Raw genomic sequence first — 11,736 nt, 5'->3', positions numbered from 1 at the left:
ACACCTGATTCGGTTATTCGCCTAGGAGGTTGACCTCATTGTACTATTTTTTTGTGTAACAACTTCACATTGGTTCATTCCCATGAAATGTCACAGCAGTGAAGTTTGTTCATGAAAAAATTATTCATTGACAGCAGAATTTTGATGAATAAAAGTAGTAAATTGTAATAGATTTTACCCTTAGTTTCTAAACTACATTCTCCTATATATGGCATTACCTCCGCACATTTATTTACCTTGAGTAAAGTGATATTTACTTTGTTGTGCTGATATTTTTGAAGAGACAAGTTTTATTAAAATAAATGGGTAAAGAAAGTGCTAAAGGAGTAGAAATTCAACCAGAGGGTGACGACGTAAGTTCTGAAGCCTATATTGACTCAATTTTTGATAAACATTCTTGATAGCTATAAACATTCACATCAATTCTGTCAGTCTGTTTGATCTCGCGATGTTTGCAATTTTTATCTCGTAATTTTATGCTTGTCACAACACACAATAATATGTTCCAACCCCAATTAATCAATCTCTATTCAAAGAAGACCGACTCTACTCGCGAATAGTGTTTCATGGAGACTAATCGCAGGAGCTGCGAATAGTTTTTCATTGAGACTAGCATATTCGTTCAAAGAATCCGTTAAGATTACGATTTCTTCCGTTCCACATCTTTGTCGCATCAGAATCGTAACCAACTTTGAGTTTATCAATTTACCGGAATAGATTGAAATTATTTACTTAGAATCAGGCCATGGATCGAATGTTGTGCATTATCAAAGACGATCTGCCGAAGGAAGTGGTGACCGAAATCTATGAGCCATTAGCGCAAATTCGTTGTGTTGAGAGTGTGACGGATATGGCCATACAAGTTGGTGCGAAAATCCCTTTAACGATTCGGGTCAATGTTCCAACGGGTTTGTAGTGGATAGTACTCGCCAATTTTGACATGGTCGACCTGCACCGACCCACACTGTACGTAGAACATGAAAAATCGAAAAAAAATGCTACTCCTTTTAATAGTAAGTCCAATAACTGTTCGTTGAGACAGATAGTCAAAGTAATCGAATCGTATTTGTTATAGGAGTTTAATACTGAGGTTGACGCGGATGCGGCGAAAGCGAAAGGATTTGAGTATGACTTCAATAAGTAAGTTTTTTAAAGTATTTCGTACAATCGCTAAAAGGAACTGGTGTGTATACGTTGGTGGCGGGACATTTCCACACCGTCAATATCGTCAGGAACGATATAATCGTTTTTTTTTGCACGATACTATCGTCTAAAAAACGATACTATCGTCTAAAAAACGATAATATCCTTTTTAGACGATAGTATCGTCCAAAAAAACGATAATATCGTTTTTTGGACGATAGTATCGTCTCAAAATCGATATTGTCGTTTTTTAAACATCGTCCAAAACGATAATATCGTCCAAAACGATAATATCGTCCAAAACGATAATATCGTCCAGGACGATACTATCGTTTAAAAAAACGATAATATCGCCCAGGACGATATTATCGTTTAGTTTTGGGTGGTAATATTGTCCAGGACTCAATTTTACTCAGAGGTACAGCAAGAACCGAATTCTCTTCCAAAATATCGAAAAACAATTGTCAGAGGAAATCACCAACACATCAGTGTTTAAAAAAGGCGTTTAGTTCGTCCCTAAATAATTCATCTTTTTACGAAATGAATACCAACTTTGATTGTACATAAAAAGCGTTTTAACACGCCTAGCGATCCGGCCCATTGCCCCGGAGCGAAGCGGAGGGCCGCAATGCGAGCCGGGCGCCGGAACGGTGTCGGAACTTAGGAGTTAATTTTTTTTTCTCGCATCGTCTCATAATTAGTCTGTGTAATTTTTCTATATAAAATTTAAATTTACGGAACCAAATGAACCAATTTTTAATATATATTTGCCGTCTATAAAAAGGTGTTTATCTACAAGATTTTGTGTTTTGTCTTCAACAACCATCCAGAACGATAATATCGCCCAGGACGATATTATCGTCTAGAATTTTTATTTTAAATAAATTAAAAACGATATTATCGTCCTGGACGATATTATTGTCTCAAATTTAAAAAAATAAATTAATTAAAAACGATATTATCGTTCTGGAAATTCCCAAAAATTATTGTCCAGGACGATAATATCGTCCAAAATAACGATAAATTTGTTCAGAAAAAGAAAATAACGATAATATCGTCCAGCGGATATTTTCATCCAGGACGATATTATCGTCAAAAAAACGATATTATCGTTTTTTGAACGATAATATCGTTTTTTAGACGATAGTATCATCAAAAAAACGATAGTATCGTCCAAAAAAACGATATTATCGTTTAAAAACGATATTATCGTTTTTTTTGAACGATAATATCGTCAAGAAAACGATAATATCGTCCTGAAAATATTTTAAAATTTATAATTTTAGACGATATTATCGTCCTGGATGAAATTTTTTTGGACGATAATATCGTTTTTTAGACGATAGTATCGTCTAAAAAACGATAATATCGTTCCTGACGATATTGACCGTGTAGTTATGTCGCCTCATCCATACGTTATTTTGCACCAGCTGGTCGCATACAATTACAAATGGGACCAGCTGGTGCAAAATAACGTATGCACACCAATTCCTTTTAGCGATTGTATTATACGGCCAGTATATATTCTATATTTTAGTCAGAAGCAGAAATTGGACTTCGTTAATTGCAGCATCGTTTCAATTTATATGAAACAGGCGTGCAAGCCGAACGTTGGGTTAGGCTACTAGCCGCAGGTCATCAGTGTATTTCAACGTTTAAAAACGAAAATACGTCAGATTTCGGTAGGGTGTTTATCAAAAGAATCCCTTATGTATTGTTGAATGTGGAGAGAAGTGGAGGCCTAATTTCGCTTAATCTTTCTTTTTATTGTCAGTCTTTCAGCAAAGAAATTTCGGGTAACTTTTGGTAGATATCGGTAAATTTTGGGGTCAATAATGTACATCCTCAGATCGCCGTTGTCAACTCTATCATCTCCGGATTGTCCAAGTCTTGCTTTCAATATTCTGCTACAATACTTACTTAGTATAGTCCATATAAATTAGCGAACATTGGTGGTTTGTGTGCACTTAAGTCGATCAATCTTAATCTTAAAAAGCAGTGAAACCTTCCCCTTAACCGATTAAATCACACAGATATCTAGATATCAAAAGATCAACAACTTTTTTTTACGCAAAACACATTTTCGTTTTTTTTTTCATTTGTGGAGAGGTTATTTTCAGGTTGATTTAATACAACAATTTTCTTTATTTACATTGAAATGCAGCGTAGTAGGACACCCGTGAATTTTCATTTTTTTTTCTCTCCAAATTTCACTGGTGCTGATGTCTTACCGCTACAAATTGTTCGTTTTGCAGGATTTTCGCGAGAAAAATTCTATCATGAAATCGGAGAAACGTTGTTGTTCTTGTTGCGAACGGCAAACGTAACTTCAAACTATAATCCATCAAGGGCTTACCAAGGGGAGAAGATAGAACATTCTAACAAGTCCGAAAGTTTGCGGCGGGAAACAGTGAATTACACAGACTGTTTTGTGCCCCGCCATAAAACAATTATGAGTTTTACGTTGTTCACATCTGATTTGGGGGCCCATCTAACTTTCGGCCGTAAAAAGCTATCGAAACTCAAGGGGAAGTTTTCCAAAACAGGGACAGAAATTTGGAGTCAAGTTGCAGGATCAGTGATTTTGTTTCGTTTGGCTTTTCAATACTCTCTCTTGCAAACGAATTTCGTCACCTTATTTCTTTGTTTGTAGAATCTTTGGTTGCTAGAGAGGGTGTTGGTGTAATATAACAAATGAAAGGTATTGACGGGACGAATCAGAATATCTGATGAGAAAATCGGATTTGTGCAACAGTACCTATTGGCTTCATTGGATGCTTGGACAAATTACACCTAAACTGGCATTTCGTACACTACCGAAGATTTTGTATTCCATGGTTGGGACCACATATTTTACGTAATTTTGTCTGAAATTACCTCTGCAGGTCTAATTACTCTTAGAAATAGTTACCGATGTAAAAGTGGCTGTTGTCACAATTTGAGTGTTAGAAAGTCTTTGAAGGGTATACTTTTGCTGTTTTCCCGCACCTCCCACTGAACACAAATGGTTCATTAAATCGTCGCCCCCAATCATTATATGGCATCGAGGTGGCGGGACATTTCCACACCGTCAATATCGTCAAAAAAATGATACTATCGTCTAAAAAACGATAATATCGTTTTTAGACGATAGTATCGTTCAAAAAAACGATAATATCGTTTTTTAGACGATAGTATCGTCTCAAAATCGATATTATCGTTTTTTAAACGATACTATCGTCCAAAAAAACGATATTATCGCCTAAAAAATTTTCATACATGACGATAATAGCGTCTAAATTGAAAAATTCTAAAATATTGTCTGGACGATAATATCGTTTTCTGGACAATATTATCGTTCAAAAAACGATATTACCGTTCTAGAAAATCTAATGGATATTTTCGTTTTCTGTACAATATTACCACCCAAAACTAAACGATAATATCGTCATGGGCGATATTATCGTTCTTTTAAACGATAGTATCGTCCTGGACGATATTATCGTTTAAGAAAACGATAATATCGCCCAGGACGATATTATCGCTTTGGACGATATTAACTTTTTTTCTCGCATCGTCTCATAATAAGTCTGTGTAATTTTTCTATTATAAAATTTAAATTTTTTAGAATTTTTATTTTAAATAAATTAAAAACGATATTATCGTCCTGGACGATATTATCGTCTCAAATTTAAAAAAATAAATTAATTAAAAACGATATTATCGTCCCAAAAATTATCGCCCAGGACGATAATATCGTCCAAAATAACGATAAATTTGTTCAGAAAAAGAAAATAACGATAATATCGTCCAGCGGATATTTTCATCCAGGACGATATTATCGTCAAAAAAACGATATTATCGTTTTTTGAACGATAATATCGTTTTTTAGACGATAGTATCATCAAAAAGATCCTGACGATATTGACCGTGTAGTTATGTCGCCTCATCGGCATCGATTTCTTACCTTTACTTTTTGTACCTTTATTTTGATTGTGATGAGAATAGCCGAGTCGTGGCATCAATCGTGGGAAATATTTGCAAATTCGTAAGGGTATTCGACGAGCGGTTTTCGTAAAGAAATCATTTTTTTTCCGCTGTTTTTATTATTTCAAAATAAAAAAATTTAACCATAAAGAATGGCTGTATATCTTTCATACAAATTGCATCAACAATGTAGCATATACATTGTTGTTTTCACGCTTCTTCTTAACTTGTATTGTGATAAGTCTAAAATTAAATTGAGTCGACAGGGAAACGATTTTTTTTTAACATCAACAACACACCCATTTTCTGGATCTGGATGCAGACTATATAAAGGAGTCGGCCGGTAAACAAGTTGATTAAAGGTGAAGTGGAAATTCAAGAGAATTGAACAAATCGTTTAACTAAAGAAAATTAATAAAAAGATGCCAGAAGCAACCATACCAACCGTAGTTCTCGGTAACGCTACAAAGATCCCAGTCTTAGGGCTTGCCAGTTGGGGATGGAGTGTAAGTTTGTTTCAGAAAGATTCGGGTGCAGTTTAACTGGAACAGTGCGATTTTGTCCGTTTAATTTGTGATTAAAAATTCTTCACTTTCTGATCCAACGATGTAGGAAAGTGCTCCTGACTCAATCACTCAATCTGTGAAAGATGCTATCGATCTTGGATATCGCTTTTTTGACACAACACCCGGCAAGAATGAAGAGGAGATTGGTGAAGCCATTTTTGCTAAGATCAAGGAAGGTGTCGTCAAACGGTATACTTAAACACAACCAACTTTAGTAAATTGAGAGCCCATGCACATAAGTCTCTTATAAGGCTCACGGTTTAAACCTGTGTCGTGACTACTTAAGGTGAAAAATGTTTATGTGATCCAAGGAGGGTAGAGTGCACATTTAAAAGGTGTTAGTGCCACGTGAAGAATGCAATTTTAAAAGAAAACATTTTTGAAAAGTTTGTCAAGGCAAACAAGTGAAAAACTCAAAAACTTCGCTTGACGAGCACAACAGACTTTCCAAGAGAAATTTCAATTTATTCTTCATGTGGACTGAACTCCTTCATATATCCCAACCATTTTTCGTCTTAGATACTTTACACTACATATTTCGAACCGTAGCGTTAATGCGGAGGCCATATGAACGTTCACTCTCGGCCTGTATAACATTGCTAACTGAAACTTTATTCTCTCAAACAGTGAGGAAATATATCTGATTGGAAAATTGGGCGACTCGAAGGCATTTCATAAGCCTGAATTGATTAAGGAGGCACTGATGACGACGCTAAGACACCTCAATGTTGCTTACTTGGACATGTACGTGATTGACTGTCCCGAAGGTAATTCAATGTTTTCCAGTGACGCTTTCGTTGACACTTGGTACGAAATGGAAAAACTTGTCGATAATTTCCTGGTCAAGAGCATTGGCGTGTCGAATTTCAACGAAGAACTTATCAAACACTTGATGAACAGTGCTCGCTTCGCACCGGCCGTAAATCAATTGGAATGTCCACCAAGCTACACACAACGATCGATTAGAGACTACTGTCGAGAGAAACGGATTTTCATCACTGGTTACAACATCACAGCATCGTCTTCACTTATTGAAGATCCGGTGGTAATTGCCAATATTTTGTGTTTCTTTGGAATTTACTGAGAATTCATTTGAAAAATCTTTTAGATTCTTGATTTGGCAAAGAAATATTCGAAAACTGCCGAACAGATTCTGCTTCGCTATCAAATTGATATGGGACACATTGCACTGTCCCAACTGCAAACAAAGATGCAAATGAAGAACAATTTGGAAATATTCAAATTTGAATTGAGCAAAGGCGATCTATTGGCAATGGAAAAACTGGATCGTCGCACAAAAATTTATACTTGAAGGGAATCGCGCTTGTCCGGTCTGATTCTTCCTGTTGATAATTTCCGAGAAAATTTATTTACGAACACTCAGCCTGCGGTATAGTTTCTTTGTGGAATCGTTTCACAGTCTAAATATTAAAATTTAAAACAATCTTAACTTGTTAACACGTCATAAAATTCATCGATTAAATGTTTTTGTTAAAGGCAAAACAATTTTGTTTAAATTATCGTAAAAAAATCATTATTTGCATAACAAGGGATAGAAACATGAATCAGTAATTTATGCAACTAGTTGCGAAAGTACCACTTTTCGGAACTTGTTGCATTCAACGTCTTCTGCAACCACCTGTTAGAGGTTCCAGTTTGCGATGAGGAATAAAAGAGGTGATACAAAAAAGTGATGTTTATTCAATCGCTGATTCTACATAATAAACATAAAAACTGTCTTTCCTCAAATGCCAACTTGATTGATTTAACTCAATTAGAATTTATAAGAATGCTAAGTTCAATCTTCAACACTTCTTCTCATTCCCATAAATTCTACCACTTGAATAAATATCATCCTCCGTTGCATAGCGACGACATAATAAATCAGATTTTATCTTAAGTCTTCGTCTCCGTTAACTTCCTCCTTAACCAGAACCAGGACTGCCGTAACCAGCTTCTCCATCATAGCCATACACTCCGCCGTACGAAGAACTATCGAAGCCTTCACATGCAACTTTGCCACCAACGACCGACTCTGCGGCGACCGATTTCTCAACCATTGTCCCAATGAATCTTCCACCTTCGTCTTTTGCCTTCCGTCTTCTGTTTTCTTCTTTTGTTCTGTTTATCATCCTCTCCTCCATCTTCTTATTCTTCTTCTTCTTTTGTCTTCTTCTTCTCTTGTATCCTTTTTCTTTTGCTCAAACTTTGTTGCTCTCCGCTCAAGTTCTGTTGCTCAAACTCTGTTCCACTCTTTTCTTTTCCTTTCTTTTCTTTTCTTTTCTTTTCTTTCGTCCGGTAAACTTTGCCAATGTCGATGCCGTAAATAACACTTGTTTCTTCTTATTTCATTGCTCGCAATCCATTCTTTTAGTCCTGTCGTCAACGTTCCCTCTTTTCCAAATCATATTCCAAATCCTACTCCGTTTTCAGTCCATGTCAGCATACTTTCATTCTCGATTTTATTTCCATCTTCATCTTCTACTTTTCACTGCCCTATCCCCGATCTGGGCCCATAACCTGTTAGAGGTTCCAGTTTGCGATGAGGAATAAAAGCAGTGATACAAAAAAGTGATGTTTATTCAATCGCTGATTCTAACAGAATAAACATAAAAACTGTCTTTCCTCAAATGCCAACTTGATTGATTTAACTCAATTAGAATTTATGAGAATGCCAAGTTCAATCTTCAACACCAGCTGCTAAGAATAAACCTGTATGAACGATCAATTAGACTTGCATTTAAGTACGCTTCAAAAGTTGGTTCACTGCGATTATATATCTCCCGAGAGTCGGGGATGTGGTAAGTGCAGAATTTTTATTTACGGTTTATGGTTCAAGAAAATCCATTTCACCATTAGCATGACGAAAAGTAAAATATAGAAAAACAGAGACAAAAAAAACCCTTCGATCGCCACCGAAACGCAGTTACAGAAAGTAGAGGTCCTCGCTTAGGTCAATAAACACACAAAAACGAGACTTTTATCCAGAGTTATGAAATGGGTGTCACATGCTTTTGTCGAAAGTGGCTTATTACCGAGGGGGACCGCACTGAATTTGCAACTATTTCTCCTCGTGCAACTCTTTGTTTCGGCATGCAACTCTTTTGCAACTCTCTTTTTCCGCGTGCAACTCTTTTGAAACTCTTTATTTTTGCGTGACTCTTATTTTCAGATTGCAACTCTTTTCAGTGCGGTCCCCCTCGCTTATTACACACCTAGGTGTAATATTTAGTAATAAGACACGTGTATGTACTCTTGTACTGTATCAGTAAAAATAACTATTTATTCGACATTCACACCATACTACGATACTACATCCACTCCCTCTTTTTCAAAAATTTCAACAGTTTTAAACATCATGCAATGCAAATACGAATATCGACAAACTAAATAAGATCCTTAACACTTCACCCTTTGATCGTTACTGTCACTCTCACTCCTTCATCTTTTCTTCCTTTTCACATTTGGACTTCAGCTTGATTCTCCTTCGATTCGTGAACCACAACTTATGATTCCTGATTATTTTCTAAAAGCAAAATAAAAATAAAAATTAGTAAGCATATCGGCCCATCCTTTTCACCATTCCAGCCAGCCTCCGAACTAACACCCAAACCGTTTTTCCGTTTGAGGCCGTTTTTCGTGTCAATCAAGACCTATACGCAGTCGATCGCTGGGCTCGTGAAAACTCCTTGAAACTAAATGCCAAGAAGTCTCAAGTTATCCTGTTTGAGGATTCTAGATCCTTGTCGCCTAGCCGACTTCCTCCCGTCCTTCTCGGTGGTATAGTCATCCCGTATGCAGACAAGGTTCTGAACCTTGGGCTTGTTATGGATAAGAGGCTGACCTTTAAAGACCAAGTGCGCGAGATTTGCTCGAAGGTGTTTGCCAGGCTTCGTAGCCTATGGCACCATAGCCACGTGTTCTCTCGGAAGGTTCGGATGATGCTGTTCAAGTCGCTCGTGCTGCCTGCCTTTACGTATTGTGACTCGGTTTACTCGACCAATTTATCTTCCGCTGATGCTAGGTCATTGGGTGGTGTTTTTAGTGCCTGTGTCCGTTTTGTCTTTGGATTGAGGCGCTACGACAGCACTCGTGATCGCGTCGACGAGTTATTAGGGTGTGATATTATGACGTATCTGAAGCGTCGGCGTTGCTCGTTCATGCATGGCCTTGTTCTTTCTCGTGAGCCGGGATTTCTCTTTGATAAGCTGACCGAGGGGAGGTCAGGACGTAGCCGCCAGTACGTCATTCCGAGGCATGTTTCGACCCAATATGGCCGGTCGTTCTTTGTGAGGACTGTAGGTGACTATAACGCGATTCCCGTCGGAGTGAGGATGCTTAGCTCTGTGTCGAGGTTCTCCAACGCATGTCGAGATCACGTACGTCCCCATTGAGTCAAAAACGCTTTGCACACGGGGTTTGCTTGTCGGCTCTGTGACTGGAGTCCTTCGTTTCCTTCGTTTCAAGATTATTATTTCTTTTCTTTATATAATGAATGTTTCTGCGTTGCTTGCGGGCGTGGTGTCTGGTAGCACCGTAGGTGAGTTTATTTGTTCATTTATACTCTGAGCTAAAAATCTTATTTTCCCATTTAATGCCGTCACTTGCTATTTTTTTTATATATTTTTTTATCTCAATGTTTATCTTTGTTATGTTTAATTATCGATAGAGAGAGTTGAATAGTGTTTGTTAAATCGAAAGGATATTTGTACAAGGTTTTTCCTTTTTGTCCTGTTGAATAAAGTTGAATTGAATTGAATTGAAAACTAAGGTGATTAAACTTCCCCAGTAATAACAATTTCAAATTCTACTCCGCTTGTAAATTCGATTTTCTGCCTTTGCTCGGCAACTGACATGCTTATCTTTGCTTGGTGGCTTATCTTTGTGTGGTTATTGACCTCGGCTTCGCCTCGTACCAACAAAATTCACACTTGAACTCTACTTTTCAATTTTTCATCACTTGTTATGTCAATAAGTATTTAAACCTTAACCCCAATTTCTTGTTTTCCCTAGATGTGTAACAAGCCACTTTCGACCCTAGGAAAAAACAAGAGCATGTTATAGCACATTACGTCCGAGGTTCATTTTTTTTTTTAACGACTTGGTGATTGTGATCCTAAGCCGAAGGCGCGGATCATAATCCAACTCTTCGAAATAAACATTGGGCGTGTCATTTTTTATGTGTCGATGCAAAGATAAACCCAAGGGGGTAATCACTAGTAAATCAGTAAATCAAGTAAATCACGGTAAATCACAAAAAATTTTGAAAATTTTTTGAAAATTTTTTAATTGTCACTGGATTACATTTCGAAGTATCGTGGCCGTAAACATATAGGATAAATTTCATGAACTAATACAAATTGAAGTAAATAGATTCAAATTTAGTAGAAACTTCATTTTTGATTTACTTGATTTACTGTGATTTACTGTGATTTACCGTGATTTACCGTGATTTACTGAGCTAGTAAATCAGTGATTACCCCTCGGATAAACCCAAACTACCGCTCCGAGTTTTTGCTTAGCGTTAGCCTTACCAATGACATAATAGTGGGTAAGGGAAGAGCATAAAAGCTCTGTTCGTTCTTGCAATCGAGCTTTGACGATTCGTTGGCTGAAATCCCGTACGAATTTCAGTTGTTTAGTTAAACTTATTCGGCATTTCAGTTATTTAGCTAAATTCGTAGGCATTTCAGCGTTTAGTTACTTGAATTTGCAGGCATTTCAGCTTTAAGCTGCTTCAGTTTGTAGGCATTTCAGCTTTAAGCTATTTCAGTTTGTAGGCATTATTAACCTGTTAGCCTCGTGCTGTAGGTGGTAATAGGTTGGTCTTCATCGTTGTTCGTTTAGTTCGTTGCTAAAGCGCAACGTTAAAAAGACCAGAAAGAAGCTTTATAGCTATCTGATGTGAATCCCACTATTATGTCATTGAGCCTTACCACATATAAAATCTACTACTTCATTTGGGCAAGCTATTTTCTAGTGTGCCACCAAACTAGGTGGACTAATCGCCTATTAATGTGGTGTTTATGTAGGATTGAATCAATCCTGTGGTGAGTTCAGG

At 37.0% G+C, this 11,736-nt stretch overlaps 1 protein-coding gene across 1 annotated transcript; it reads left to right on the top strand.

Moving 5' to 3' along the window:
• Positions 1–5,447: 5,447 nt before the first annotated feature.
• On the top strand, positions 5,448–7,181 carry LOC119083629 (aldo-keto reductase family 1 member B1-like). The gene is made up of 4 exons (XM_037193364.1): positions 5,448–5,615; positions 5,722–5,864; positions 6,303–6,720; positions 6,784–7,181. The coding sequence occupies exons 1-4, from the start codon at positions 5,532–5,534 to the stop codon at positions 6,985–6,987; spliced, it is 849 nt and encodes a 282-aa protein (XP_037049259.1). The 5' UTR covers positions 5,448–5,531; the 3' UTR covers positions 6,988–7,181.
• Positions 7,182–11,736: the final 4,555 nt, after the last annotated feature.

The sequence above is a fragment of the Bradysia coprophila genome, unplaced genomic scaffold, assembly GCF_014529535.1.
Source record: "Bradysia coprophila strain Holo2 unplaced genomic scaffold, BU_Bcop_v1 contig_70, whole genome shotgun sequence".
Taxonomy (NCBI): domain Eukaryota; kingdom Metazoa; phylum Arthropoda; class Insecta; order Diptera; family Sciaridae; genus Bradysia; species Bradysia coprophila.
The sequence above is the reverse complement of the archived record's forward strand: the minus strand, read 5'-3'. Positions and strand labels throughout refer to the sequence as shown.

Coding starts and splice junctions, on each gene's coding strand:
- LOC119083629 (XM_037193364.1), top strand. CDS start 5,532: ATGCCAGAAGCAACCATACCAACCGTAGTTCTCGGTAACGCTACAAAG. Junction 5,865..6,302: donor AAGGAAGGTGTCGTCAAACG/GTATACTTAAAC, acceptor TCTCTCAAACAG/TGAGGAAATATATCTGATTG. Junction 6,721..6,783: donor CACTTATTGAAGATCCGGTG/GTAATTGCCAAT, acceptor AAAATCTTTTAG/ATTCTTGATTTGGCAAAGAA.